Genomic DNA, 16,122 nt, shown 5'->3' on the forward strand with positions numbered 1-16,122 from the left:
TTTATTGTGGCGTAAAACAATTTCAGCAGTTCCATTAACCATTTTTGAGGGTTTGACATCGGGTGAAATTAGTAAACTACACGTTTGCCACAATCACTTCGAGGCCAAATACGTGTCTTCGAAGATGCGGTTAAGGCCGAATGCCTGTCCAACATTGTTTACCCTCGAAGAAATCACCACTGGAACGCCTGCTCACTCATCTGCTGAAAGAGGTATGTACCTAATGCTGATATAGTTTAACCATTGACTAATAGGTATCTTTTAAATACCACGTGGTATTTATTTGTAATTATAATTCTGTTACAGTTTATAAGTTCCTACGCGGAATTGTTAAAATGGACACAACTTCAAGTTTAGTGTTCTACGCGGAATTGTTAAAATGGACTCAACTTCAAGTTTTCCCAGTCGATGCCGCCGCTGAAATGTTTTTTTTACTTTTTCTACATGGTTCGTGTATTCGTTATTTGTATTGTTCATATAAGTTTGTTACGTTTATTTACATTCAGTGTTAGTCTGGGTGGGTACAATTTTATTATTAGTGTGATGAGCATGGATATTTGTTCCTGAGTAATGGGTGTTTTCTATGAATATAAATATTTATTAATGTTTATTATACATATATCTATTGTTGCCTAAGTTTCCACTGCACAAGCCTTATTGAGACCATGAGACTTAGTCAATCTGTGTACTAATGTTTGTCATATTTTATAGTTTTTAGTATTGGTCTTAAATCTTATATAGATACAGACGTATGAAACATTCGTATTTGTCATGTTACTTCAGTCTACATCAGTACTTTTTGTACCGAGACTGACTGAAATAGCAAGACATGTTCATATGTTTCAGTGAAAATATGATACAAAATAATTATGCACTACATCTGTACATCATTATACCTATATGTAACATTCACTAACATCATTGTATTAAAAAAAGTATTTTTTTTTATTGAATACCTTTTCAAACAGAAAAAATATACCTATATTGTATTTTATGTTAATTATTTTTAAGGCATGGTATTTATTTTTATTATCTTATCGTTAGTACCACTAGATTTATTATGTATATGTAATGGGTCTTTATTTTATCAGGATCCATGGAACTTGAAAGCATGGGAAACTCTGACCACTCTTATGCAAGAAAACGCCATTATGACCACACCTTTGCTATGAGTGCCGCAACGAATGAATCAAATGATGCTGTACTCGTACCGTCACACATAACAACTGTACCAGATACAGGTAATTTTATAATTTCTCTTTATCATCACATATCTTATCTCATAATAGTTTTTTAACGGTCATCATTGTTTTTACTCTTGGCCTAATACTGGCTGCAAAGCTTGTATTGTGTTTGAATCTTGGTAAGAAAATTTCTGTGTAATGAATATGTCTGCTTTTCTAAGATCAAGTAGGTACGCCATAGTAATACTATGGCAAACTGAATCTTAGTAATCGGACACTACCTATTGATATTTTTACCAGCTGATATACTTGGATTGTCAATATTGTCATCTAATTAGTCAGTGATCCACAAGAAAATTCTCATTTAAAGCCTTATAAATATCTTATATATAGATGGTCAAGCAAATCTTGTCAGTAGAAAAAGGCGCGAAATTCAAATTTTCTATGAGACGATATCCCTTCGCGCCTACAATTTTCAAATTTGCCGCCTTTTTCTACTGACAAGATCTGCTTGACCAACTTTATATATATATATATATATATATATATTATTTTTTTATTATTGAACTTAATAGATGATTGGGATGATTTGTGGAAAGTTATCCCATACTTTTTATTTAAACTTTATTGCACAGTAAAAGTTGTACAAAAGGCGAACTTAATGCCAGAAGGCATTCTCTACCAGTTAACCTTTGGGTCAAACAGAGATCAAATAGTAATAGGTGCAAGAAATATATACATATATAATAAGTATAATGACTTAATTAGGAAAATAATTTATTTATGTTCCATTTTATGTTTTCAGCAGATGTTTCACTGGAATCCATGCCACCTATTGCGGGTCTGTCGATTGAGGCATCTCATCTAAATTCAGGTATGTACCAGTAATATTTACTCTCCCTCAGTCTATTTCTATAAATTTGTTGTTCCTGTCTAATTGTTGTGTAACTACACAATAAATAGATTGAATTCTCTTTTTTAATCCATCATTTATACACAAAATTAAATACTACTGGCAAACAAACAGTTACTATAATATGTGTATTTGTAAAATAAAAAATATATAAATCTTTTTCAGAGCGCGTCTCGTCTGCAGATCAAGCTTCCATTGCGGTTGTGGACCCGTCATTTAAGCAAACTCCACCGCAAACAGGTAACAATAACATGAATGTAAATCAGATCTTAAAGGGCTACATTTTTAGGACTGAGGCTGGCTAATAAGGTTCGCTCGCTTTAGCATCTAAGAACAAGACGTCCACTTATGCAGGCCAAGTATTGCAGAAAAAGTCCATCATAAATTTGTGACAGTTCATTTAATAAATGCACAATCATTTGTCTAAATATGAGGATATTTGCTCTATATAAGGATATTTGCTCTTCTCCTTCTTGTGTGCCTCATAGGTTAACGCTGGACTTGCTTTTTTTTACTAAACCTTCAAAAGTCAAAGTCAAAATATACTTTATTCATGTAGGCCTAGCAACAAGCACTATATGAATGCATGCAACAAGCATTTATTTGTGTTTTATACATGAATATTTGTTATTGATTTACATTCATTTTCTATGTAGGTACAGTCACCTGCAATAATATGTTACTCTTCGAAGGCCGCAAAAATATCTGACACGATCTTATTTGTAGAGCCATAAGAGTGTGTCACATATTTTTGCGGCCTTTGAAGAGTAACATATTATTGCAGGTGACTGTACATATATTCTATGTATTGTTTTCTATGTATAAATAAGTATTTATATATAATTATATATTATATATATCGTCGTCTATTACCCACAACACAAGCCTTATTGAGCTTACCGTGGGACTAGGTCGATTTGAGTAACATTGTCCTATAATATTTATTTATATATAAGTGCTTCAAGGGTTAAAATAACATCTAATACCTTTAAACGAGCAATTCATGTATATTTATTTATATATATATTTCGGGGATCTCGGAAACGGCTCTAACTATTTCGATGGAATTTGCTAGATAGGGGTTAAGGGGGGCAACAAATCAATCAAGCTAGGTCTTATGTCTGGGAAAATGCGCGTTTTAGAGTTTTTATATGTTTTCCCAGCAAATCTCGGTCGCCCAGATATTGTAACATTATAAGAGGGTACTGTACAAGTGTACAGTACATATATTACAATCTTTCTAGTTCTTTAGATACCTGGTTACCTGGCGACAAAACTTTTTATTCTGCTAGAATCTAGCACTAGATGAAACTGTATAAGATTTAGGGAATGAATATATTAATATATACGGACGCCTAGCCAGTCTAATGTCGACTTGCTTTACGAAGCTGGTGATTCTGGGTTTGAATCCCGACTGTTCTGTTTGAATTTCTGTCTAACAAAAATGCTAATAAATATTTATTTATCTAACATGTATTTAAAAATATATATTAAAAATTATTTTCAGTGGACGCCTCCTCTACGGTCTTCGCTGATCAATCCTGCATCACGGTAGCAGACACATCAGTTAAGCAAATTTCATCACATGCAGGTAACAATAACACAAAGGTGCATCATAAATCTTGACAGGCTATATTTTTCGCGATATATCTCTCTCGTAACTAAGAGCAACACGTCCACTAGTACTGACCTAATTTTAGTAGCGGAGAAGCTAATAAGCTTTATTCGAATGAGTTCGATTTCCTAACAATGTTTTCCTTCACCGACAAGCCAGTTGTAATTTTATTGAATATCAAATGTAAATATTAATGTAGAAGCGCTGGTGGCCTAGCGGTAAGAGCGTGCGACTTTCAATCCGGAGGTTGCGGGTGCGAACCCTGGCTCGTATGAGTTTCGGAACTTATGTACGAAATATCATCTGATATTTACTAGTCGCTTTTCGGTGAAGGAAAACATCGTGATGAAACCGGACTAATCCCAATAAGGCCTAGTTTACCCTCTGGGTTGGAAGGTCAGGGGCCTATACCACGAAACTTACAATTACAATTTACAAGTGACAAGTTACAAATATGTATTTAGTACAACTAGGCATATCACAATATTTACAAATGACAAAATTGTAATGGAAAATTTATACAAATATGTAAATTGTCGCGACAAATCTACAATTACGCGTATCACCAAATATTACAATTTACAAGCAATTTTCCGGAAAATTTGACAACTTTGTAATTGACAATTGTACGTAAAAGATTTGTGTTACAACTAATTGTAGAAGAACCATACATATATGTGGAAATGTAAATAAAAGTTGACAATTCTCTCGGCGTGTGTGAAGAGCTGCAAGAGCATAATACAATGATTGTAGATCCATTCTACCGCAGTACTTTTTGTTTCGTTAATATTTTCAGTAAGTACCAGTGATAGTAGTAGCGAAGAAGAATTAGTTGTTAGGCCTGAGTTACACTTGTAAGTTTTACTTACGTAAGTAGGGACAAAGCTATTTGTTAGAATGAGATAACGATATTCATCTCTCATTCTGTAGTATAGCCGTGTCCCTACTTACGTAAGTAAAACTTACAAGTGTAACTGAGGCCTTAGGCGTCATAGGACGTACAGCGAAAGCATAAAACTGTAATTTTGTTTTGCATAAACATTTTCAGCCGATTTTAATGACAACGTAAAAAGATATAAGTACTATTTATGCTCGTAAGGTATTTTTAACGATAAAAATGAAATACTCTCAACATAAACTAAGTGAGGAATATTAATACATATTTGTCAAATTGTAATAAATACAATTCTACGTATGTCACTATATTATTACATATTTGTCTAAAAACTAAATTGTAATAAATACAATTTTACATTTGTCACAATTATGTATGTTATCTTGACATACCCTCTGTTTTGTGTTACGGTCCTCAAATGCAAAATATTAGTAAATTGTAGAATTGTACATGTGACATATGTAAAATGACTGTGGTACGTATTTTTGTTTACAATTTAACAATATTGTCGAATTGTACACTTGTAAAGTTTCGTGGTATAGGCCCCAGATGGCAGTCGCTTTCGTAAAATTAATGCCTACGCCAATTCTCGGGATTAGTTGCCAAGCGGACCCCAGGCTCCCATGAGCCGTGGCAAAAATGCCGGGACAACGCGAGGAAGATTATGATGATCAAATGTAAATATTTATTACACAAATTCCAAGAAACTCATTTGTACGGGGTCAAATACAAATGAATTTCTTAAGAGTTTGTGTAAGAAATATATATTATCCGTGCTACGGACTGAAAATCGTACGTCTTACCATGTGTGACATGTAACGAATGTTACTACATATTACGAAAAGGTTTTTTATACATATTTTAATATTTGATTTTAGAAAATGGTTTTAAATTTTTTTTTTTGCATGCTTCCTACATGCAGTTTGATCCCTAAATTGTAATTGCAGGTATATATTTAATTGGCTATTGTTTATCACAAGTGTCTTCAATATTAGCGATAATAGGCTCGTGTTTACCTAACTTAATTAAAACATTTTTAAAAATAAATTTCAGTTGTCGACTCCTCTTCCATGATCTGCGATGATCAGGCGTACATCACTGCTCCAGGGCCGTCAGTTGAGTCAACTGCGGTAAATCCAGGTAACAATATCATAATAATTAATAATACGAGTAGGCTTAAAGTTTAAATCCAAGGCACATATTACTTCTTCATACTATTCTCATTTAATGGCTCCTCTATTACACGATGGGCCAGCGCCGGCCACTCCAAGGGACGCATTTATGCGTTAGAGGGAGCAAGTGATATTGCTATCTCATTCTACCATATGGCTGCGTCCCTTGGAGTGGCCGGCGCTGGCCCATCGTGTAGAGGAGCCATAACAAAACTTTTTACCGATTATATCGCGCAAAATGAATTCAAAATACATACCGTCGTTCCGAACAGAAGTTTTACAGCGTTGGACAAAATAGTTTTATTTTATGAGTAACTATCGCGGTAATCGAAGAATTTACTATACTCATTTGTAATTGAAAACAATATGAAGGCAATAAATATGCGCGTGAATTTAGTTTATTGAGTAAGATGACTGGGTACTATTATAGATTAAATGGGTTATTGCATCTTAAAGGCATATTCTTTTTCTTTATTATATATTCTTGCTCGCCCGTATATCTCGGGCTCTATCCCAATTAAAATGAACTCGTACAGTAAAATTAATTTTATTTACAGAACTCGCACGGGCGTCGGGTGTTCAAGAACAGAACACGAGAAAGGAACGGACTCCGAAATGGGCATGTCGCAAGCGACTTCGAGTTGTATCTCACGCCGATCAACTGTCGCCAGAGTGCGAGGCGTTGTACAAACACTACAAAAAAGCCAAAAAACAAGTGGACTACTTCAGACGAGCCAAGATGGCCTCTAAGTTGTCAAAAGAGGCTTCATTCAAACAATTAGTGGCAGGAATGAACTCTGTGGCAAGAAAATTTCTGTGGATGCAGATTAAACTCTGTACTACGAGTAAAAAAGGCAGAAGGTTTAGCCTAGAGGAAAAAGTTATCGCACTTTCAATTATGAAGCAAAGCCCAAAATGCTACAGATTCTTGCAGAGAATATTCATCCTGCCATGCAAAACGACACTTAATAAGTTGTTATTAAACGTAAACATTGAAGCTGGCATTAATACTCAAGTCTTTAATGTCATTAAACAAGAGGTACGTATCAATAAGAGCCATCTACTTATTCATTATTTTATGAGGTATCAAGTATTTTATTGTAAAAGGGATGGCAAGCGATGAATTTACTGTATTTTCAAACATTAGAAATAAACCATGCACTGCAGCTCGTGCCTGTGACTTTCCTGGGGCTAAAGTACGAAATATACGAACATAATACGAAAAACTAGTGCCTGCTCCTATTAGTAGGATTATGTTATCAAATTCAACCCTAGGCTGCTTTAAGATGCAACCAGGGGCCCGTTTCTCAAAAGCTTGTAACTTGTAATACAAGTGGAAGTCCACTTCTAACAAAAGCTGTAAAAAAGTGACTTCCGCTTGTAATACAAGTTACAAGCTATTGAGAAACGGGCCCCTGGACGACGCTAAAATGAGCAAGGCCTAACATTGAAATTAACATTTGTTTTATTCTCAGGTCTGCAAATGGAATGAGGCCAAAAGAATGTGTTCCATAATATTTGATGAGATGAAGTTGGAGGCTGGCGTCCATTACTCACGGAAACACGACAATATTAATGGATTCGTTGAATTGTCTGAGAAGACCAACCACTTGGCCGACCACGCTCTAGCATTTATGATTAAAGGCGCGGTTCATAAGTGGCAACAACCGATGGCGTATTACTTCTCCGAAGGTGCCGCGTCGGGTCCGCAGATGAAGGCCATCATCAAGGAGATAGTGGCGGCCGTGTGCGAGACGGGGCTCCAGCCTATCGCTTTGATAAGCGACCAGGGGACTTCGTTTCAAAGCGCCTTCAAAAGCCTTCAAGAGGACACTAGAAGATCACAAATCATAGCAGGCCAGGAGACCGGTAAATATCTCGTACATATCTTAATTTCTTAGAAAAAAAAAACTATTTATTTCTAGTTTCTTACGAAATTTTATTTGTGTTGAGTTAGACCAATTCAAGTCTGCAACGATTTTGATAGCACACGCAGTGCAAGTGTTATTTATAGGTACGTCATAATTTTAGAGACGTACGACGTTTAATTTTTTTTTAATAACCCTTGCACTGCGTGTGCTATCAAAATCGTTGCTTACTTATCTTTGTCCAACTCTATTTAATTTTATGAAGATTATATGTGTGGATGAAACTCCTATGACAGAACGGTTTTGAAACTCATTATGTAGTTCTACGCAGACCAGCTTGTGCTTCTTCACTTGAAATTGCGCTGATTTATCAAACCAAAATTAATGTTGTAATTTCACAATTTAAAATTCGTACCAAACAGTATAAAACGTTTTACATTAAGGTCGATAAATCAGTAGCTTTAGGTTGTATTATTTATATCATATATGTATTTTTTTTGTATATTTTTCAGATGACACTATACACTTAAATGGCCAAACCCTTAGTGTGCTGTATGACCCGCCACATTTGATTAAAGGAGTCAGGAATAACTTCTTGACGAAGAATATTGTAATGGAGGGCAAAGTGTCGAAGTGGCAGGACTTGGTGGACGTGTACCGCACCGACTGCGGCCACGCGCAAGCTCGCCTGCTGCACAAGCTCAACGACGAGCACATACTCCCGGAGAAAATTAAGAAAATGAAGGTATAATTGTTTATATAAGGGACTAAGCAAATTTTTAAACCCGATCGACAGGACGATAGATATCTATATTTATTATTGTCGTGTTTCAGGTGAAAAACTGTGTACGTGTTTTCAGTCAAACCATGGCAGGAGCTTTATCCTACACAGCTTCATTTTGTGAGTACATGTAATCAAATAATAATGTCTATCAATGTCCCCGGTACTTCATTAATTTTATACTAAGCAGATTTATTGGGTCTTGTGCGGTTGCTTCACGATGTTTACCTTCATCTAAAAGACATTGGTAATGAACGTACGTGTAAGTGTATGGCCTCCTAGCCTAGTCAGTAGTCCCGGGTTCGATTCCCGGTACGGGCATTTATTTGTGTGTTTATCGCGAATATTTGTACCTGAGTCATGATCATGAATGTTTTTAGGGTTCCGTACCCAAAGCGTAAAAACGGGACCCTATTACTAAGACTCCGCTGTCTGTCCGTCCGTCTGTCACCAAGCTGTATCTCATGAACCGTGATAGCTAGGCAGTTAAAATATTCACAGATGATGTATTTCTGTTGTCGCTATAACAACAAATACTAAAAAGTACGGAACCCTCGGTGGGCGAGTCCGACTCGCACTTGCCCGGTTTTTTTATTTATCTAAGTATATATTTTATTTTATGTATATCGTCGCCGAGCGCCCTAGTATAAGCTTTACTTATAGTTCGTTTTTTTATTTTAGCATTAGAAAAAGTCTACGAGATCTTGACGTGTCTTAATTGAAAAACCGGACAAGTGCGAGTCGGACTCGCCCATCGAGGGTTCCGTACTTTTTAGTATTTGTTGTTATAGCTGCAACAGAAATACATCATCTGTGAAAATTTCAACTGCCTAGCTATCACGGTTCATGAGATACAGCCTGGTGACAGACGGACGGATGGACGGACGGACAGCGGAGTCTTAGTAATAGGGTCCCGTTTTTACCCTTTGGGTACGGAACCCTAAAAACTCTTTTTAAAAATCAGTAACTATTATGAAAGCAAAATAATCTAAATAATTGTATATGATTCATAATTGTTACATATTTGCCGTGACTTATTTTTCAAAAGTGTTTTTCCAAGACATGTCAAGATTGTTTGACCTTTTTTCTAAAAACGATATTGTCCCCAAATGTTTATTATTATTAATATTAAGGGATATTTCTTACATAAGCTCCAAATCAGCTCATCAAATTTTAAAGATTATCCACTTACAAAAGACTTCAAATGTGAGCATCACGGTCGTAACAATAGACTGTAGAGTCTGTGCTCGTCGATGTATTGGGCCCAATACATTCCACGACTCTTCTATTTCTGAACAGACTTTATCATAAAAGAGAATTTGCTGTACAGTTTCATAACGATATTTATAACATTTTCCAGCGCACTACGCGGACGGCACACCGGTGAGCGCGACGTTGGCCAACACGGCGGAGCTGGTGGCGTTCCTCGACGACCTCTTTGACAGCGTCAACGGTGCCAGCACCCACCACAAGCACACCAAGGGGAAGAAATTACGGACTGCTGTTACAGACAATTCTGAACATCACGTCTTCTGGGCGAAGGCCATACCAGTCGTCGAAAATATGAAACTACTCGATCTTAATGGCAAAATGACCACAGTCCCGAGTTTAAGAAATTGGGTGACGACGTTAAAAAGTTTTCAAAGGCTGTGGCAGGTCATGAAAGATAAAAACATAAAGATAATGCGCCCGCGGTATTTTAATTCTGACGCGATCGAAAACTTCTTTGGAAGAGTACGGGCATACAATGCCAGAAATAATGACCCGACCTGCCACGCCTTTGAGTGCACATTTAAGTCATTACTTATAACAAATTTTATCAAATTTCATGAAAACACTTACAATTGTGAAGAAGACTGTGCTGAGCAAGTTATTAAAATTCAATCATTGTTTTCGCACACCGAAGAAACCAGTACAATGGACGAGAATACTGCCATATCGGTTGATTCTGCGCCTTCCTCATTTTCGACCTCCAACGATCGTGAGAACGGCGCAGAACAACTATTGGTTCAAGCCACACGGGAGCGTCTAGATGTACACTCACGGGCATATACCGCGGGATGGGTCACTAGAAAAGTACTGAAGATAATTGCTTGCAAAAACTATGAAAAAGATTTAACAACAGAAGAAACAGATATCCATAAATGGATATCTAAGAGAGAGTACAATGTAATTAAAAAAAATAAATTGACCTATCCCTCGGAGCATGCTGTGAGGTTTTTTGGCAACATTGTCGAAAAATCAAATGAATATTTGGAACACAACGCGCATAAATCAAACATAAAAAAACAAATTACTCAAATTTTAATGTCCAAATATTCATTTGATTTTATCAAATGCGAAATTCACCGTGATTTGGCTAAGCAGACATTCATTTCTGTATCACTAACACTAAGTATTTTTAACTGGTGTAATACAATAAATAAAATTTTAAAAGGCACCGATGTGTCAAGATTGAATATTAAAAACTTGCCTCTTATGCAAGCACAGGCTTACAGGAAATATAAAAAAAGGTTTAGGAATAAATGATAACAAATATTACATTGTGCTTTCATTTAAAAGGTTATTTCAGTTTATCTGGGAAGATTCTGGATAAACTGAAATAACTTTCCCTATTAAAATAACCTTTTTATGAAATTATGGTAAAATATAATTTTGAAATTCCCGCGCTGTGGGAAGCGTAGAATTCAAATTCCTTGATTATTCCCGCCACTTGCATTTAAAAAAAAACAAACGTCAGTATCGAGTTGTACTGACCACAGATACTTAACGACTAAACCACAAGTAGGCCAGACGTTTGTCTGATACGTAGTATCTTCTTAGTAGTTTGTGGTTTTATTTGATTTCTCATTCACTCGGCGGCGGACGGCGAGCCCGCACGCCCTGCCGCGTCGCATTTCCCGGTTTGTTTGTCAACAAGAAGTAAATATGTAGCGAGTTCAGTGGTTTTTGGTGACATAAACATTGTGTTTGTAAATGCTGTAGTGTTGGAAGATGGACGGTGCTAACGACTCGGACCATTCTATGACTTGGGAGGATTTTTTCGGTAAGTACCTTATGAAGTTACGCTTATGTGCTTATTCTTATTAGTTTTGCGCTCGTAATAACTTCGTGAGTGAAATGAAATAAAATAGAATATATAAAAAAACTTAAAGTCGTGTCTATGGAGTGCGGATAAAAAAGAATGTTATTATTAAAAACTGAATAATCAGTGCTTGCGAATTTCTCGGCCGTAGAGCAGGTTTGAGCAGCATTTCCCCTTATGGCAGGTATGGTTGCGTCGCCTGTGCCTCATGCACTTATGTTAAAAACGTGATCAATCACTTTGCTCTTTATACTTCGTGTGCCCGATAAGAAGGAATGTATTTAAAACATACGCACTTGTAACGAAGGTGTGTGAAAGAAATTGGTATGTTGGCTACAAAGCTACACAGTACACAGTTGACAAGACTTCATTTATCATCATTAATTTGTATTTAGTACCCACCTGATACAGTGATACCTGCCAAAATTGATTACTGGCATTCAACTAAAACTACGAATAATTTGACGGCAAGGTACTTGATATTTATTTCTTATTAGATTCACAGTTAATAGATTCCAATTAAGCATTATTTATTTACCATTTACCACGCTATTTATTTATTAATACAAGGAATTCTAACCGCTATAATCGATACATTTAACTTCTTAAATAGTAATTGAGAGCCAATTACAGAATTGTGGTAATAGGTAAGTACATTACACAGTACTAACTATAAATCAAAAATTTTGTGTTTCACTCGGGAGCAAACTTTGTTTAACCCTCTTGCCTTGACCCTCGCAACGCTCAAGATTCCACTTTTCGAACCAGTCGCTACGCTCGTCGTTCAATTTTGGAATCTATCGCTTGCTCGGATATCAAAATTAGCACGAGAGGTTATAAAAGAACTTTGCCCCCTTATAAAACAAATAATTATCATGCAATGGTAAATTAAGGGTTATTTGTGTTTCGTGCTAGTCCGATTCGCACTTCGTTTTAGGGTTCCGTACCCAAAGGGTAAAACGGGACCCTATTACTAAGACTCCGCTGTCCGTCCGTCCGTCCGTCTGTCACCAGGCTGTATTTCGTGACAGATGATGTATTTCTGTTGCCGCTATAACAACAAATACTAAAAACAGAATAAAATAAAGATTTAAGTGGGGCTCCCATACAACAAACGTGATTTTAGACCAAAGCTAAGCAACGTCGGGCGGGGTCAGTACTTGGATGGGTGACCGTTTTTATAGATAATGGTACGGAACCCAACCCTTCGTGTGCGAGTCCGACTCGCACTTGGCCGGTTTTTATTTTATGCGCGTCTTGGCATTGGCATTGACCCTGAGATGCGTCAGACCATTTTTTACACTGACTAGTTCCATCTATGGGTCAACCGCCGAAACGCGATGAATAAGGAATCCTTTGTTTTTTGCCAGACATCTTCCATTGTCTATCAGTCAACAGTCACACAGAGGCCCGACCGCTAAAAACGAAAATCGATATTTCGTTATCCGCGCCTCTTTATCGCTTTCCTTCATCTATAGTTCGTTTTTTTTAGCATTAGAAAGAACTTGAAAGAAGGAAAGCGATTTTGACATGTCTTTTAATTGAAAAACGCTTTTTAAAAAAAAATCAATAACTATTACTAATGAAAGCAGAAGAATATAAATCATCGTATTACATTCATAATTGTTACATATTTGCCGTAACTTATTTTTAAAATGTGTTTTTCAATTAAAAGACACATCAAGATTGTTTACCTATTTCTAATGCTAAAAAAAACGAACTATAAGTGTAAAATAGTTTAATTCCTTCTTCGCAACGATCCGGTTCGAAGGACCAAAAATGGTACTTAACTGAAACGCAGTACAGCGCCATCTGTTTTGGATGTCAAACTAAGCCACGTTGTACACAGTCGCCATCAAATATATACTACAAAAAAGTTTTGAGATGTTATGTGAAACCAAGTCGGTTATTTTAGTCAGTGCCAGGGGCTGTTAAACCGTATCAATAAGATATCTTTAATTTTTAATACGTATAATGACTTGGCCATCGCACGGCTGCATAATGACATGCAGTTTGAGCATTATACATATTTACGATTACGGTACGAGTGAAGCATTATGTGCGATTGCCAAGTCATTATATGTATGAAACATTAAAGATATCTTATTGATACGGTTTAACAGCTGCCCCTGGCACTGACTAAAATAACCGACTTTGTTTCATACCCATCCCGCAGTATACTCGTACTCATACCTATATAATACTCATAGCCATACCAAACTATACTTGTACTCATACAATACTCAATACTCAAGTACTTACCCATCCTACAACTCCCACACCATACCCGCACTCATACCTATGCCATATTCATATCCTTACCATACTCATAGCCAAACCATACCTACTCGTACTATAGGTACACATATAATAACTACATATACACATCTTCATACTCACATCGTACATCATAGACCTTTACCTACTATTTGTTGTAACTGCAACAATAACTTTGTAATACCACATATTTATATGGGACTACAAACTTACTTATGCAGTTTTTAAATCTTTAAAACGTGACTGATATTGCAATATTTTTAGGTTTTCTATGGCTTGATAAGCTGAAAACTACTTACCTATGTTTAAAATTTGAAGCTTGTGGGTATGCTAGAAGTACTTTAGAATTATGATGACTTTGAGTGAGTGCGTGAGTGAGTGAGTGAGTGAGTGTGTCAGTGTCGAAACTAAGGAACAGACGTACAATAATTCTTACACTACAAGTTCAAATTGAATGTTTTTCAGAATATATCTAAAGCATGTCAAGCCCTAGATGTCACTGAAAATTGAGGGTTCTAGCTTTAGCCAGCACAAAATTACAGGACGTCGAAAATCGCCTGAATCGCTTCGGGAAAAGGATGGTACGGCCGTGCCTCTTTGTTTTGCTCGACTTGGCGGGGGCACTGCCGTGTCCCCAGATCGGAGCGGCTAAGGTGCTCGCAAATATTTAAACATGCCTCTATTGCCAAGGCGTTAGAGTGCGTGTTGCGTGTTCAGATATTTTTGAGCACCTTGGCCGCTCCGATATATCTCATGGCGATTGTACCTACCCTACTGTAACATAATTGCCAAAACATTAAATTAGAATATCAATTTAAGTACTCCTGACGCGTACCTAAGTACTTACTGCCTTTTGTCTTTAACTAAAATCTTAAACTTTAATCTTTAATTTTTAATTTTTATTGTATAACATATAGCGAGCGGTGGTGGCCGAGTGGATATGACGTCCGACTTTCAATCCGGAGGTCGCGGGTTCAAATCCTGGCTCGTACCAATGAGTTTTTCGGAACTTATGTACGAAATATCATTTGATGTTTACCACTAGCTTTTCGGTGAAGGAAAACATCGTGAGGAAACCTGCATACATCTGCGAAGAGATTCAAAGGTGTATGTGAAGTCCCCAATCCGCATTGGGCTAGCGTGGGGACTATAGCCCAAGCCCTCTCGCGCATGAGAGGAGGCCTGTGCCCAGCAGTGGGACGTATATAGGCTGAAATGATGATGATGATGATTGTATCACATTATTGTAGTCATAATGTGTCCTTTTTTATAATTTAGATGTAAAAGATCATGGCCCCGACGGAAGACCAGCGCTAGCCTAGCCAGGCTAGCACCTGCTGAGTTGGGACCATTTCGTGACCGTGGTATTGTGTTAGGTACTTGTTGTTTTATTTATTTCTTTTTGTCACGAATAAATATTCTCTATTCTATTCTATTCCAATGCAAGGCTCGTGTGAACAAGCCTTTATACTGATGACCGCCTACTAGCATGCTTAGATTGCGTAGTAGGTGCTGAATACATTCTTCTACTCACGTGCTGATTAACTTTAATTAAATACCTGCTAGAGAATGCCAGCTATTTCGACCGTTAGCTGTTTTCAGAAACACTCATTACTTCGAATTGGGATTGCATTATAAAACCGTATACTGCAACTGATAGGTGATCCTATTCGGTGCAAAATTAGTTTAGACTAGACTGACTATCTATCTATACATATAATAAAGCTGAAGAGGGTCGAAAGTCTGTACATGGAAGATATTTGAAAAAAAGTTGGCTGGGGATACTTAGAATCGATAACAGAACACGTTCCAAAAGTTTTTAGAATTTTTGTCTGTTTGTCTGTTTATCTGTTTATCTGTTTGTCTGTTTATTTGAACGCGCATCACGTGAAAACGGCTGAACGGATTTTGATGAAAACTTTACTAATCTGTCGAGAAAATCCCCGGCCAGGTTATAGGCTATAAAAATTCAACCCCTAAAAGGGGGGGTAGCCACAACACTCGATTGACTTAAGTTTGCCCCTGAATCTTATGGCGCTACTTAGGAAGGAGGGGCAAACTTTTTTCAAATATGTGCTACCACTATTGAGTACCCAGGTAAACTAACAGATGGAGCTGAATTTAATACGTTGTGACATGAATAAGCCACCGAGCAAAAGATTTTGCCAAATTAACTCTAAGTTTAGAAGACACGGATATCAACAAAAATAATTGAATAATTATGTTGATTTAATAAATTAATAATATATCGAAAAATGTTCGCGCTCGCTTCGCTCGCGTTTTCAATAATTTTCTAAGATATCGCGACTGCAGCAGCATTACTCTGTTGCAA

General features: G+C 36.8%; 1 protein-coding gene and 1 long non-coding RNA gene across 2 annotated transcripts in view; one reads left to right on the forward strand and one right to left on the reverse strand.

The window, feature by feature from the left end:
- Positions 1-547: 547 nt before the first annotated feature.
- LOC134801928 (uncharacterized) lies at positions 548-15,595 on the reverse strand. Its single transcript, XR_010145760.1, has 2 exons — positions 15,483-15,595; positions 548-581 (listed from the first exon to the last, which is right to left on the reverse strand). It is a non-coding gene; the product is annotated as an uncharacterized LOC134801928 (long non-coding RNA).
- Positions 11,269-16,122, forward strand: part of LOC134801882 (uncharacterized) — a 180,842-nt gene continuing 175,988 nt past the window's right edge. Inside the window, exon 1 of the mRNA XM_063774534.1 lies at positions 11,269-11,474. Within this exon, the coding sequence (XP_063630604.1) occupies positions 11,423-11,474 (52 nt within the window). The 5' untranslated portion in view covers positions 11,269-11,422. The remainder of the gene's footprint in view (positions 11,475-16,122) is intronic.

The sequence above is a fragment of the Cydia splendana genome, chromosome 23 (genome assembly GCF_910591565.1).
Source record: "Cydia splendana chromosome 23, ilCydSple1.2, whole genome shotgun sequence".
In the NCBI taxonomy this organism is placed as follows: Eukaryota; Metazoa; Arthropoda; class Insecta; order Lepidoptera; family Tortricidae; genus Cydia; species Cydia splendana.